Source organism: Ornithorhynchus anatinus, chromosome 18 (assembly GCF_004115215.2).
Source record: "Ornithorhynchus anatinus isolate Pmale09 chromosome 18, mOrnAna1.pri.v4, whole genome shotgun sequence".
Classification (NCBI taxonomy): domain Eukaryota; kingdom Metazoa; phylum Chordata; class Mammalia; order Monotremata; family Ornithorhynchidae; genus Ornithorhynchus; species Ornithorhynchus anatinus.
The window spans coordinates 584,446-600,380 of record NC_041745.1 but is presented as its reverse complement, the minus strand read 5'-3'; the positions used below and the strand labels follow the sequence as shown (position 1 = coordinate 600,380).

The window sequence follows — 15,935 nt, the reverse complement described above, 5'->3', positions numbered from 1 at the left end:
CTGATTACCTTGTATCTACCCCAGTACTTAGAACAGTGATCGGCACATAGTAAGCACTTAAATACCAGAATTATTATCAATCAATCAAATGCATTTATTGAGCACTTGCTATGAAAGCTAGTCTCTTCACTGTAACCCCACTGTGGGTAAAAAAGTGTCCAATACCTTGTTATATTGTACTCTCCCACTGTACTAAGGTAGAGTACTCTGCACACGGTAAGCGATCGACAAATACGATCGACCGACTGACTGTACTAAGCGCTTGGGAGAGAACAACACAACAATACAACAATATTCCCTGCCCACAGTGATCTTTACCCCCATTTTAGAGTGGGAAAATGAGGCAGGGAAGGACGAGTTGGCTTGCTCCTGGTGGTCAAGACTGGCTTTGTTCCCAGACCCTCCGCTCTCCCAGGCCGGGGCCCTCAAGCTAACAGGTGGCCCACGATTCTTCCTCACAGTGAAACTGGAACCGCTGTCAACAAATGGATCGTTTTCTGCCATACTGTCACCGAGTAGAAACCGGTGCACGGGAACCAAGACCCAAAGAACAATTTGGGCTGGTGGAATCAGGCCCATACGGCTACTAGTGGCGAGCTGGGAAAGAGGTTTCCAACTCCTACTCCACTCCAAGGCTGCTGTTTCAGGTACTTCAAAGAAAAACAACAACAAAAAAACACCACCACCCTCTTCCTTCTTGGCCACAGTCTTTCCCAGTCTATTGCCTACACCACTCTTTTCTATCCAGGAAAAAAAAACACCACACTTCCACACGGAATTCCCCATGCTCTGAGGGAGCGAAATGGATCTGGAATTGGGGGAACAATTCACAGGGTCCCGGGTACTGGGCCCGTTTTCTCTATCTGTGTGTTGCTGTTACACGGAAATGTTAAGACAAAGGGTTTATCCATTTAAGAATGCAAAATGCCTTGAGGAGAAGCACCTGCCTTTCATCTGTTCTGAGATACCTCCAGCATGAGCTGGACATTATCAATTGTATCTGTTGAGCGCTTTCTGTGCATAGAGCACTGTACTGAGTGCTTGGGAGAGTACAACAACAGAGTTGGTAGACGTTTCCTGCCCACTATGAGCTTACAGTCTAGAACCCTAATAGATGTCACCTAATAAACATCATAAAGTTGCCGGCAAAACCTACAGAGGGAGAAAGCTGTTCAAGCAAAAAAAGTGCATACATTTGTGTATGTTTTGCGGGTTTCTGTGTAATTGACATTATTTGCATTATCGACGCAGTTCTGTATATACTTATGTATATTTATAGGCAACAAACTCCTAGTGACATAAAAACAGACATGACATAAACTAGGTTCTTGCATAAGTTAGGCTCTCTCTGATTATGAGCCCGATGCAGGGATTGTCCGATCTAGTTGTATCTCCATACCAGCACTGTGTTTGTTCTGCACATAGTAAGTAGTTAATAAATACCCAGTCATCATCACCCAGTTGTTACACTTTTAAAACAGGCCTAAAATTCGCAATTGGCTTTTTGGGCAATTATTGCACTGCGGAGTCCAGGAGGCCAGATCACAGAAGCAGGGGAGAAACAGGATGAGTAGCTGGGACACAGGGGACTGGATTTTATGCGGTTTTCAGATGTATCCCAGGGAAGCCCCAGGGAAGTGTGGAATCCAGGCTAGTTTCTGACTGTTTCTATAGCTTAAGGCACGTATTCTGGGTTGTGGCCTGAAAACCCGGGCAGAACCGACTGACTAAAAATGGACTTGTGGATGCTGAATTCAGACCTTCTGACAGTGACAAGTAATGGCCAACCCAAAGAATTTAAGCCAAGTAAAAGACGTGTGTGATATCATCCAGTAAAATCCCACTGGGAAAGACACCTCATTTCCTAAACAGGAACCAGAGGGGGTGGGGTGGATAATTAACTGGGATGAAAGGGATGTATGTTGCCAAACCTTTCTGAAAGTTTATACCTGGTAAACTTTCCTGGGTAGGCAAAAAATAGCTTGTGAACAGGCAAAAATGAAAATGTGTCTGAAACTCCTTTTCTGGGGGATGAGAGGGGCTAACCTTTGGAAGGCAAAAATGAAACTGGCAAATTGCAGACTCTGAAGCCAGGGGTTGGGTCTACCTATGATGGTGCATCTTACTCTCCCAAGTGCTCACTACAGTTCTCTACGCAAAGGAGGCACTCAATAAGCACGATTGATTGACTGACTGCAGGGTCTGGTGACTCCCTTTATCAAATCAGCCCCTGCTATAAGCTATTTGTAGAGACCAAGGTGGCAAATGGCTAACAAGAGGGAGAGCGCAGTCTGGGAAGGCCTCATTCATTCATTCAATAGTATTTATTGAGCGCTTACTATATGCAGAGCACTGTACTAATCGGCAAGAGAGAGACAATCCCTGCCCAATAACGGGTTACTATGTGCAGAGCACTGAACTAAGCACTTGTAATGTACAATTCGGCAACAGATATAGGCCATCCTTGCCCAACAACGGACTCACAGTCAAAAAAGGGGGGGGGGCAGCAAAACAAAACAGAACAAAACAAAACAAGTCGTCTGGCGACAAAACAAGTCATCTGGCGACAAAACAAGTCATCTGGCGACAAAACAAGTCATCTGGCGACAAAACAAGTCATCTGGCGACAAAACAAGTCATCTGGCGACAAAACAAGTCATCTGGCGACAAAACAAGTCATCTGGCGACAAAACAAGTCATCTGGCGACAAAACAAGTCATCTGGCGACAAAACAAGTCATCTGACGACAAAACAAGTCATCTGACGACAAAACAAGTCATCTGACGACAAAACAAGTCATCTGACGACAAAACAAGTCATCCGGTGGAGGTGAGCTCTCAGTAATAATAATTGTGGTATTGGTTAAGCGCTGACTGTGTGCCAGGCACTCTTCTAGTACCCCAGCGCTTAGAACAGTACTCAGCACATAGTAAGCGCTTAACAAATAGCATAATTATTATTACTGTTATTACTAAGTGCTGGGTTGAATACGAGCAAATCAGGTTGGACACCATCCCTGTCCCACATGGGGCTCACAAGCTCAGTAGGGCTTTGAAGAGGGGAATTGTACATTCCAAGCACTTAGGACAGTGTGCATAGGAAGCGCTCAATAAATACAATTGGATGAATGAAGAAAAAGGAGAACGGGGAGAAGCCTGGCGGCCTTTATTCATTCAATAGTATTTACTGAGCGCTTACTATGTGCAGAGCACTGTCCTAAACGCTTGGAATGTACCATTAGGCAACGGATAGAAACCATCCCTGCCCCACGACGGGCTCACGGTCTAAACGGGGGAAACAGACAGCTGTGTGACTTTGGGCTGGTCACTTCACTTCTCTGGGCCTCAGTTCCCTCATCTGGACGACGCGGATGAAGAATGTGAGCCCCCCACGGGACAACCTAATCGCCTTGTACCCCCCTCCACCCCCCAGGGCTTAGAACAGTGCTGGGCACATAGTAAATGCTTAACAGATACTATTGCCAGGTGCTTGGAATGGACAACTGGGCAACAGAGAGAGACCATCCCTGCCTAACAATGGCCTCACGGTCTAAAAGGGGGGAAGCAGACGGCAAAGCCAAAGAAGACATCATCATCAAGACAGATTGAAACAAGGGGATGTACAGTTCATTTACAAAATAAATAGGGTCAGTCATTCATTCAATAGTATTTATTGGGCGCTTACTCTGTGCAGAGCACTGTACTAAGCGCTTGGAATGGACAACTGGGCAACAGCGAGAGACCATCCCTGCCCAACGACGGGCTCACGGTCTAAACGGGGGCAGGCAGACGGCAAAGCGAAAGAAGGCAACATAATAATAATAATACTGATGGTATTTGAGAGCTTACTATGTGCAAAGCATTGTTCTAAACGCTGGGGGGATACAAGGTGATCAGGTTGTCCCCTGTGGGGCTCACAGTCTTCATCCCCATTTTACGGATGAGATCACTGAGGCAAAGAGCAGTGAAGTGACTGGCCCAAAGTCACCCAGCTGACAAGTGGTGGAGCTGGGATTTGAACCCATAATAATAATAATAATAATGTTGGTATTTGTGCTGAGCACTGTTCTAAGCACTGGGGAAGACACGGCGAGATAGAATCGTGGAGATGCACAGCTCATTAACAAAAGAAATAGGGTCATTCATTCAGTAGCATTTACTGAGCGCTTACTCTGTGCAGAGCACTGTATTAAGCGCTGGGGACGGACAATTGGGCAGCAGAGAGAGACCATCCCTGCCCGACGATGCGCTCACGGTCTAAAAGGGGGGCAAAGTGAAAGAAAACATCATCAAGATGGAATCATAGAGACGTCCACCTTATTAACAAAATAAATAGGGTCATTTATTCAGTAGTATTAATTGAGTGCTTACTCTGTGCAGAGCACTGTAGTAAGCGCTGGGGACGGACAATTAGGCAGCAGAAAGGGACCATCCCTGCCCGAAGATGGGCTCACGGTCTAAAAGGGGGGCAAAGCGAAAGAAAACATCATCAAGACAGACAGAATCATGGAAATGTCCACCTGGTTAACAAAATAAATAAGATCATTTTTTCACTAGTATTTACTGAGCGCTTACTCTATGCAGAGCACTGTAGTAAGCGCTGGGGACGGACAATTGGGCAGCAGAAAGGGACCGTCCCGGCCCGACAACGGGCTCACGGTCTAAAAGGGGGGGGCAAAGCGAAAGAAAACATCAAGATGGAATCACAGAGATGTCCCCCTTATTAACAAAATAAATAGGGTCATTTATTCAGTAGTATTGAGTGCTTAGTATGTGCACAGCACTGTAGTAAGCGCTGGGGACGGACAATTGGGTAGCAGAAAGGGACCATCCCGGCCCGACGACGGGCTCACGGTCTAAAAGGGGGGGGCAAAGCGAAAGAAAACATCAAGATGGAATCACAGAGCTGTCCCCCTTATTAACAAAATAAATAGGGTCATTTACTCAGTAGTATTAATTGAGTGCTTACTCTGTGCAGAGCACTGTAGTAAGCGCTGGGGACGGACAATCGGGCAGCAGAAAGGGACCATCCCGGCCCGACGACGGACAGTGTAGTGTAGTGAAGAATGTCGAGAAGCGTGCAGAGCGTTGCGGGGAGGGTAGAGGGTGCCCCGCGGGGCCTGTCCCGGGTGGGGCCCTACCTGAAAGTCGGCCAGGATCATCTCTCGGTCCATGTTGGACGCCATGACGGGGCGGTCCGGGGTGTGGGGCCCGGTGCTCCGCAGGCCGAGGGCGGCGGGGGCGGCGCCGCTGGCTGCTCCCCGCGGGCCTCGTTGGCCGGCGCCGCCGCCGCCGCCGCCGCCACCGCCGGCGCACGTTTTGCCTGTCATTGACGTCGCAAAGCGCCGCTTTGCGGCCGCCACGTGACCCCGCGCGGACCGAGCCCGGCGCCTCGCCGCCGAGAGGCCGGGCGCGAGCCCGCGCGCCTGCGCGGAGGCCGCCGGGCGGCGCGCGCGGGCCCGAGGGGGGGCCGGGCGCGAGGCCGCGCGCGAGCCCAGGGGGCCGGGCGCGAGCCCAGGGGGCCGGGCGCGAGCCCCCGCGCCTGCGCGGAGGGCGCGAGCCCCCGCGCCTGCGCGGAGGGCGCCAGGCCGCGCGCCGCCTCCCCCACCCCGGGCCTTCCAGTTCGTGCAGTCCTGATGATAATAATGTTGGTATTTGTTAAGCGCTTACTAGGTGCCGAGCACTGTGCTAAGCGCTGGGATGATAATAATAATAATGTTGGTATTTGTTAAGCGCTTACTAGGTGCCAAGCACTGTGCTAAGCGCTGGGGTAGACACAGGGGAATCAGGTTGTCCCAGTGGGGCTCACAGTCTTCATCCCCATTTTACAGATGAGGTAACTGAGGCACCGAGAAGTTAAGTGACTTGCCCACAGTCACACAGCTGACCAATGGCCGAGTCGGCATTCGAACCCATGACCTCTGACTCCAAAGCCCGTACTCTTTCCACTGAGCCATGCTGTTTCTCTGCTAATGAGGTGTCCATCCCCTCAGTTCTATTTACTGCCACTAAGTTGTCTTGTTTTTGTCCATCTGTCTCCCCCCATTAGACTGTAAATCCGTCAAAGGGCAGGAATGGTCTCTATCTGTTGCCCAATTGTACATTCCAAGCACTTAGTCCAGTGCTCTGCACATAGTAAGCGCTCAATAAATACTATTGAATGAATGAATGAATGATAATAATAGGGGTGTTTGTTGAGGGCCTGCTATGTGCCAAGCACTGTTCTAAGCCCTGAGGGGGGATACAGGGTCATCAGGTTGTCCCGCATGGGGCTGACAGTCATCCCCCATTTTTACAGATGAGGGAACTGAGGCCCAGAGAAGTGAAGGGACTGGCCCAAGGTCACACAGCTGACAAGCGGCGGAGCGGGGATTAGAACCCATGACCTCTGACTCCCAAGCCCCTGCTCTTTCCACTGAGCCACGCTGCTTCTCATAGTAATAATAATGTTGATATTTGTTAAGCGCTTACTATGTGCCGAGCACTGTTTTAAGCACCGGGGGAGATACAGAGTCAACAGGTTGTCCCCCGTGGGGCTGACAGTCTTCATCCCCATTTTTACAGATGAGGGAACTGAGGCCCAGAGAAATGAAGTGACGTGCCCAAGGTCACACAGCAGACAAGTGGCGGAGCCGGGATTAGAACCCATAACCTTCTGACTCCCAGCCTCATGCTTTATCAACTACATCATGCTGCTTCTCATGATGACTGAGCCCTCTGCTCTCCCTACCCTCCCCTTCGCCCCGACTCACTCCCTTTGCTCTACAGTACTTTGTGTATATATGTACATATCTATACATTCTGTTTATTTATATTAATGCTATTGATGCCTGCTTACTTGTTTTGATGCCTGTCTCCCCCCCTTTTAGACTGCAAGCCAGCTGTGGACAGGGATCGTCTCTGTTGCTGAATTGTACTTGCCAAGAGCTTAGTACAGTGCTTGGCACATAGTAAGTGCTTAACAAATACCATTATTATTATTATTATTATTATTCAGGTCCTCCTGGTCGGTCGCCTGATGGGCAGCCGGTTAGTCCAGTTGTGCTTAGCACAAAGCCGGTCCGGCCACCTCCTCAGCGCTGAACGCTCCGCCTCTCACCTGAGGGAGGAAATGTCTTTTTCCCTACAGACTCACCACAGAGACACCCAGATCCCTGAGAGGTCGGCGTGGCCTAGTGAAGAGAGGACGGGCCTGGGAGGCAGGAGGACCTGGGTTCTAATCCCAGCTTCGCCCCTGGTCTGCTGTGTGACTTTGGGCAAGTTATCTAATTTCTCTGGATCTCGGTTACCTCATCGGTAAAAATTGGGGGTTAAGAGTGTCAGCCCAGTGTGGGACAGGGAGTGGGTCCAACCTGGTTAATTCGTATTTACCCCAGTGCTTAGAGCAGTGCTTGGCCCAGAGTAAGTGCTTAACAAGTACCATTATTATTATTATTATTAAAATGGGGATTGAGACTAGGAGCCCTTTGTGGGAAGGGGACTGTGTCCAACTCTATTTGCTTGTATCTATCTCTGCATTTAATACAGTGCTGGGTGCTTAGCAAGTACCATTATTATTATTATTGTTATTAATATGGGGATTGAGATTAGTAGCCCTATGTGGGACAGGGACTGTGTCCAACCCGATTTGCTTGTATCTACCTCTGCGTTTAGTACAGTGCTGGGTGCTTAGCAAGTACCATTATTATTATTATTGTTATTAATATGGGGATTGAGATTAGCAGCCCTATGTGGGGCAGGGACTGGGTCCAACCCAATTTGCTTGTATCTACCTCTGCGTTTGGTACAGTGCCGGGCACATAGGTAAGCACTTAACAAGTACCACAATTATTATTATTTTTTTCTGTCAATCAATCGTTTGCACTGAGCACCTGCCAAGCACATTACTCATCCCCTGAGAGAAAATAATAGAGTTGTAGAGGTGAGCCGTCCTGGAGGAGTTTACAATCTGGCAGGGGACACAGACGCAAAAAACATTGCAGAAGCAATGGGCGTTGAAATATAGATATATAAATGTCGTGGGAGCGGGTGTAGGTGTTGTGGAAGTGCCGATTTGGCAGAAAAGTCGGGAAAGAGGGTGGGGTGGGGATGAAGAATGTGGGTCCCATGTACTGTGTCCAATCGCATTAGGGTGTATCTACCTAGTGCTTAGTACGGTGCCTGGCACATATTAAGCACTTAAATACTATTTTTTTAAAAAAAGATTTAATCAGGGAAAGCCTCCTGGAGGAGATGTGATTTCAGAAGGGCTTTGAGGATGGGGAGAGCAGTGGTCTGCTACCAAACCACCTAGAAACGCACAGACACCAAGGCCCATACAAGCACAGAGACACCTAGAGACGCACTCAGGCACAGATTTACCCACAAAAGCTCTCAGACCCAGAGACATACAACCAGGCAGACGCACAAAATGATCACAAAGACAAACACCTACCGGTGACCCACCTCCACAAATACACAGTCATATCATGGATACACAAAGACAAACAACCTTAGCTCACACTCTGAATTTCCAAGTCCAGACCCAGGGGTTGAGTTAAACATCCCAGAATGGAAGCTGGGACCTGACTCCGTGTTTTTTTGTTTGTGGATGGGTGTGTAGGTGAAGAAGACACGAAGCCAGAAAATGATTTAGGGGGGAAGAGTTTTTGCTTGGGAAGTAAAATGCATTTTTCATACCGTGTGTTTCAAACAGGAAAGCAGGTGTGTTCCCTTCCTCCTCTTGTTCACCCTTTATTCCATCTCCTTCTCATCTCCCTTTCAGTTGAATAGTCAGTCCACTGTATTTATTGAGTACTTACCGTGTACTAAGCACTTTTGGGAGAGTACAATACAACAGACAGATTCCCTGGCCACATGAGTTTACAATCTAGAGAGGGAGATGGATGTTAATATAAATAAATTGTAGATATATGCATACGTGTTGTGTGTCTGGGACGGGAATGAATAAAGGGAGCGAGTCAGGGTGACGCAGAAGGGAGTGGGAGAAGAGGAAAGAAGGACTTAGTCAGGGAAGGCCTCTTGGAGGAGATGGGCCTTCAGAAAGACTTTGAAGTCCGGGAGAATCGTTGTCTGTTGGACATGAGACGGGAGGGCGTTCCAGTCCAGAGGCAGGATGTGGGCAAGAGGTCAGCGGCGAGAGAGACGAGATCGAGGTACAGTGAGAAGGTTGGCACTAGAGGAGCGAAGTGTGGGGGCTGGGTTGGAGTAGGAGAGCAGCGAGGTGAGGTAGGAGGGGGCAAGGCTATTGACTGCTTTAAAGCCGACGGTGAGGAGTTTCTGTCTGAGCTGGAGGTTCTTGAGGAATGGGCAAACAAGTCCTGAACGTTTTTGTAGAAAACTGAGCTGGGCAGCAGAGTGAAGCGTGTCCTGGAGTGAGGAGAGACAGGAGGCTGGGAAGACAACAAGGAGGCTGATACAGTAATCAAATCAGGAGAGAATGAATAATTGGATTAACATAGTAGCAGTTTGGATGGAGAGAAAAGCTCGGATTTTAGCAAAGTTGTGGAGACTGAACCATCTCCCCTCCCCATCTAGTAAGGATATTTATTTAGAGCTTGCAAGCCCGGGAAAGCAGCATGGCCTTGTAGATAGAGCCTGGGCCTGGGAGTCAGAAGGACCTGGGTGCTAATCCCAGCACTGTCGCTTGTCTGCTGTGTGACCCGGGATAAGTCACTTCCCTTCTCTGTCTCTCAGTTACCTCATCTATAAAATGGGGATTAAGATTATGAGCCCCATGTGGAACATGGACTGTGTCCAACCTGATTAGCTAGTATCTACCCTAGAGCTTAGAACAGCGCTTGACACACAGTAAGCACTTAACAATAATAATATTGTTGATGTTGTTTTTCATATTTAATTATAATTCATTTTGATTATTAATAATGTTATAATGATAATAAATATGCCACTTGAGTGTGCCACAAAGCCAAACAGAATAATAACCACGTGAGTCATGGAAACTGTTCTGTAATAATAATAATAATGGTATTTAAGCACTTACTACGTGCCAGGCACTGTACTTGGGGCAGGGTGGATACAAGCAAATGGGGTTGTAAGTGCTTAACAAATACCACAATCGTTATTGTCAAGTGTTTAACACATACCATCAAAAATCAATAGAAAAATCTGAAATTTCCCTTTTTTCTTTTTTAAAAAAGCACCTCTAAGCAATCCTGTCATTTTGAGATAGAAGATGCTTTTCTGCACCCGTCTGAGAGATCGGACAGGTCTGACCCTGGACATCATCTCCGGTGGCCTCCAGCTGGGCCCGGAGCAGCCTCTCCAGTGCAGAGCTAGATGGGTGCTTATACAATGGCCCTGTGATCCGTGTGGTGCCATGCGGTGTAACCCAAAGCCGGGGCCTGGTCGGGAATCTCAGGGTGAAATAGCAAACCACATTGGCTGGGGTCTAAGCATCGCTCAGTGTCATTCCGCCCTTTCCATGAAATACGACAAACTTCTTAGGACTCTCTTGGAGATCAAGCCAGATGAAGTCATTGCTCCCTGAATGGGTGGGATTAGTCCAGCTCTGAGAATTTGGAGGAAATTCCGATCTTTCCAACACGCCTTCTCCAATTAACTCCATAAACACAAGACAATTCAACCCATCAGCCACCTCCGTCATCCCGTCCCGCTCCCTCCCCGCCCCGACTCCCCCCGACATTATGGTGGAAGTCCCCGTGGGCACAGAATGGGTCTCGGGCTTCTATTGTATTTTTCCTGCCTTTAGTACAGCGTGTCATATCCAGTGGGTGCTCGGTATTAATAATATTCATAATTATGGTACTTGTTGAGCGCTTACTATGTGCCAAACACAGTTCTAAGCGCTGGGGTAGGTACAAATTGATCAGGTTGGACATAGACCCTGTCCCACATAGGTATCACATGCTTAATCCTCATTTTGCAGGTGAGGTAGAGGAGGCCCAGAGAAGTGAAGTGACTTGCCCAAGGTCACACAACACACATGTGGCAGAGCCCCGATTAAAACCCAGGTCCTTCTGACTCGCAGGCCCATGCTCTAACCACTAAGCCCCACTACTTCTCAGTATATACCTTGGCTGTTGCTACTGCTACTAAGCCAGGAGAGACCAGAGTAATTAGATTCAGTCAATGAAATGAAGAGAGAGTGTTCCCTCCTTGGACCTGCCGGGCCAGGGTAGGCTGTCCAGCCTCTGGGGGGGTCTTGTCACAGCAAAAACTGCAGAAAGGAACAAGCTGTGACTCCGGCTCCATTCCTTAGAGCCCCCTCCCAGTGAGATATGAAAGCAGCGTGGCCTAGTGGATAAACACGGGCCTGGGACTCAGAGGACCTGGGTTCTAATCCTGGCTCCGCCACTCGTCTGCTGTGTAAACCTTAGGCAAAAAAAAAAGAAAAAAAAATCCCCAAAACCCAGACCTAAGAAACTTCTTTCACTTTTTTCCAGGCCCTCTTCAACAATAGCTTCTCTTCCTTTCTCCTTCCTCCAGATACACATGCTGTGTATTATTATCATTATAATTAATATTATCATTATTAATGATAACAATAATAATGGCATTTGTTGAGCACTTGCTAGGTGCCAACCGCTGTACTAAGTGCTGGGGTGAATATAATTTCATCTGGTCAAACACAGTCACGGTCCCAAGTGGGGCTCACAGTCTGAGGGGGTAGGTAGAATAGGTGTTTCAAGTCCATTTTGCAGATGAGGTCTTGAAGCACAGAGAAGTGAAGTGACTTGTCCAAGGCCACACAGTGGACAAGCGGGAGAGCCAGGATTAAAAGCCCAATTTCGAGAGATCTGCTATACTTAACATTCAAGATGACAGAAACTCCTTTAGATAAGTAAAAAATCCTCATTCTTACATATGGAAACTACCTAAAAAAAAAAAGGCTAAAAACTGTCATAAACTGGACTAATGCCAATTCTCATCAGTCAACAGGGTTGCAGGGCCTGACTCTCAGGCCCAGGCTTTTTTCACTAGGCCTTGTAAGCTTCCCATGAAAGCTATTTCTCAAGCCCACTGACAGTTTACTGACTCAAATCTTCAGAAGGGAAAGGGCCCATTCCATTCATTTTGATATTTACTCTAGACTGTAAGCTCATTGTGAGCTGGGAATGTATCTGTTTATTGTGGTGTCGTACTCTCCCAAGTGCTAGTACAGTGCTCTGCACTCAGTAAGCGCTCGATAAATACGATTGAACGAATGCAAAATGAGGATTAAGACCGTAAACGCCTTGGGGAAATGGCCCGTGTCCAACCTAATCATCTTGTATCTACCCCAGTACTTGATATAGTGTCTGGCACATGGTAAGGGTTTAACAAATACCATTTTAAAAAATGCCCTCCGGTCAGTCTTTAAAAAATGCAAACTGCATTCCACCCCTAGGCCCCTTTGCCAGAGGATGGCTCCACTTGGAGGAATCCAGAGTCTAGAATGTACCGATTTGTACATTCCAAGCGCTTAGTACAGTGCTCTGCACACAGTAAGCGCTCAATAAATATTATTGAATGAATGAATAGATTCCCCCTCTAGACTGTAAGCTCCTTGTGGGCAGAGAGCTGGTCTTCCAACTGTGCTATAATTATACTCCCTCAGGCGCTTAAATAATATGATTAATTGATTGATCGGAGGAAGAGAACCCACTCAATTGCAGAACCTGAAGGAACCCTACAACCGAGGAGGTGAATGCCTAAACTAGGCAGGGCAGATGGATGTCGTGCTTCCCTTACAGACCTCTGAGGGTAAGGTCTCTCAATCCCCACCTGATATTCATTGCTTAGCACCCTGGTAGTTATCACCATTTCTTCCTCCTCTCCATTCCACTTCCACTAAATTGAGACTCAAGAAACACTCTCTCCCACAGAAATGTTTGCCCAAATTATAGCCAACCTTGCTCGTCATAAAAAGCCACTGGCGAAGAAAAGTTATTTCCCTCTGACAGAAGAAGAGTTATTTCCTTCTGAGAGGCTGCGGGTGAGTCTGCACACTTAGAGCAACTCTAAGGTAATACCATATAACTTCTTCATAGCCCTTCAAAATTAATACCAATCTACCTGGTAAATTTGACAAAAAAGGATTTTTGAGATTGAGAGATTAGCTCTACTTAACATTCAAGATGACAGAAATTCCTTTAGATAAGTAAGAAATCCTCATTCCTACACATGGAAACTACCTAAAAAAAAAGGCTAAAAAGCAACTGTCATAAACTGGACTAATGCCAATTCTAATCAGTCAACAGGGTTGCAGTTTTACATGCCCATCAGCTGAAGTCAAGGGTTACAAGTAAAATCCCCACAAGTCAAATGTAAAATCTGATTTATTGCTATTAACTGGCAAAAGCTATACCTCAAGGTTCTCCTCCTTTGTGTAAATAAAGATGAGAAACCAGAACAGCTTCCTATTGCCCTATGTTACAATTCCAACTTTGTCATGCTCAGGCCTGGTTTATTCCGTCATTCTGTTAAGGGGCTTGAATTACATTTTGCTTTCATGATTCAATATTTTTAATGGCATTTTTTAAGCACTTATTATGCGCCAGGCACTGAACTAAAAGCTGGGGGGGATAGAAGATTTTAAACTGACACAGTTCCTGTCCCATGAGGCTCACAGTCTTAATCCCTACTTTACAGATGAGGTAACTGAGGCATAGAGATATTAAGTGATCTGGGAATATACTATTTTGGATGTTGGAGATTCAATGCAGCTGGGTTTCACAATCCTCCTGGGGTAGGGGGACAGAAGGGTGGGTGAGTGTTCACAATGGGTGCAGATATTCCTGGGGAGAGGGTCGGATGTAATTCCAACAGCTCCTGGCATCCCAGGCCTGAGCTATATGGCTTGCTTTTCATTTTTTACACCAACCCTGAGGTGCTTCATGCTTCAACCCTGGGTGCTTCAATCAGTGGTATTTATTGAGCGCTTACTATGCCCAGAGCACCATACTAAGCACTTGAAAGAGTACAATACAACCGATTTAGCAGACACGTTTCCTGCAGACACGTTTCCTGCCCCAAATGAACTTACAGCCTCGAGGACAGAAAGAGATAGAAAGCAGTGTTCGAGTCATGCTACTTTTACCCAAAAATCTTTTATCAAGCCAGCAGGGCACATCGCTGATGCCATCTGGCCCAAGGAGGTTAAGGATGTCTTCTCTTGCCCTCTGAGGTTGAGGGGGTCCAGCCTGGGCTGAGGTGATTAGGGAAACCTTCTCCTGATCCCTGAATTAGGGGTGTCCGGCCCGGGCCTAGGTGGTTAAGGAAACTTTCTCCTGATCCCTGAGCGAGGGGTGTCCGGCCTGGGCCTAAGTGGTTAAGAAAGGCTTCTCCCACTCCCAATGAGGGGGGTTCAGCCTGGGCCTAGGTGGTTACGGAAATCTTCGCCATCTCTGAGGGTGAGAGGGCTGGGCCAGGGACTAGGACAGAAGCAGCGTGGCTCAGGGAAAAAAGCCCGGGCTTGGGAGTCAGAGGTCATGGGTTCTAATCCCGGCTCCGCCACTTGTCGGCTGTGCGACTTCGGGCGAGTCGCTTCTCTAGGCCTCAGTGACCTCATCTGGAAAATGGAGATTAAGAGTGTGAGTGCCACGTGGGACAATGTGATCGCCTCGTCTCCCTCCCAGCGCTTAGAACAGCGCTTTGCACACAGTAAGTACTTAGCAAATACCATTATTATTATTATGTTAGACTCCTGCTCTCTGAGGACAAAGGGGTGAGGAGGGGGCTGCCGCCCTGCGAACTTCAGCCGTGATGCTCGGAGGCTCCCCGAGCGCGACCCCCACGGTGCACGTCTCAGAAGGAGGCCGGGGCTTTGCAGCTGTCCAGGCGCGGCAGGAGGACGACGACGAGGAGCGGAGCGGGCCTCGGGCTTGTCCGAGGAGCCCCGCAGGACCCCGGAGAGCAGGTGCGCGGGTGGGCACGGCGGCCACCACGCCCCCGAGCTCGCCGCCGCCGCCGCCCCCTCCCGAAGCAGCAGCGGGAGAGGAGGCGGAGCGGGCGGGGCAGGGCGGGGCGGCCGGCAGGGGGCGTGCGGGGATGGGCGGGGGGACGGAGGAGGAGGAGCGGCCGGCAGGGGGCGTGGCGGGGCTGTGCGGGACGGCCGGCGGGGGCGAGGAGGCGGGGCGGCCGGCAGGGGGCGGGCGAGAGGAGGCGGCGCTGTGCGGGGCGGCCGGCGGGGGGCGGGGGAGGCGGGGGAGAGGAGGCGGGGCTGTGCGGGGAGGCCGGCAGGGGGCGGGAGGAGGGTGAGAGGAGGCGGGGCGGCCGACAGGGGGCGTGGCGGGGCTGTGCGGGGCGGCCTGCAGGGGGCGGGGCGGCCGGCAGGGGGCGTGGTGGGGCCGTGCGGGGCGGCCCGCAGGGGGGCCCGCAGGGGGCCGGGGGAGGGAGAGAGGAGGCGGGGCGGCCGGCAGGGGGCGGGGCGGGACTGTGCGAGGCGGCCGGCAGGGGGCGGGGCGGCCGGCAGGGGGCGTGGCGGGGCCGTGCGGGGCGGGGGAGGTGGCGAGGGAGAGAGGCGGTGGGGCGGGGCGTCCAGCAGGGGGCGGGGCGGGGCCGTGCAGCCTGCAGAGGGCGGGCGAGGTGGTGAGGGAGAGAGGAGGCGGGGCGTCCGCCAGGGGGCGTGGCGGGGCGGGGCGGGGGGCGGGGAGAGGGGACGGGGCGGAGCGGAGCTGCTCTGGCGCCGCAACTCGGCGGGGCCTCCTTAAAACCCTGCCGTTAAAATGGGGGCGGGTTTTTCAACTCAAAAAGCGCTCAATTTTTTTTCTTTTCAAAAAAAGCTGATGAGGTTGAAAAAAAAAAAAAAAAAAAAAAGAAGACGGCGACGAAGAAGAAGAAGCCGGGCCCCGGCCCCGCTGCAGCAGCCGCAGCAACAGCAGCCCCAGGAGCGGCGATTGTTTGTGCTAAAAGAGAAAAGGGGGCAGGGAGAGGCCGGGCACGGCGGAGCACGGACCTGTCAGCGGCCGGGGG

The 15,935-nt window shown here is 49.8% G+C and overlaps 1 protein-coding gene and 1 long non-coding RNA gene across 3 annotated transcripts in view; one reads left to right on the top strand and one right to left on the bottom strand.

Moving 5' to 3' along the window:
* Positions 1-5,344, bottom strand: part of FAF1 (Fas associated factor 1) — a 138,152-nt gene extending 132,808 nt beyond the window's left edge. For both annotated transcript variants that reach the window (XM_029083128.2, XM_039914729.1), the window contains exon 1: positions 5,141-5,344. In XM_029083128.2, the coding sequence (XP_028938961.2) occupies positions 5,141-5,329 (189 nt within the window). In that variant the 5' untranslated portion in view covers positions 5,330-5,344. The remainder of the gene's footprint in view (positions 1-5,140) is intronic.
* Positions 5,345-8,607: 3,263 nt separating this feature from the next.
* Positions 8,608-14,877, top strand: LOC120638981. Its single transcript, XR_005661053.1, has 4 exons — positions 8,608-8,702; positions 12,580-12,725; positions 12,848-12,957; positions 14,664-14,877. It is a non-coding gene; the product is annotated as an uncharacterized LOC120638981 (long non-coding RNA).
* The last annotated feature ends 1,058 nt before the right edge of the window (positions 14,878-15,935 follow it).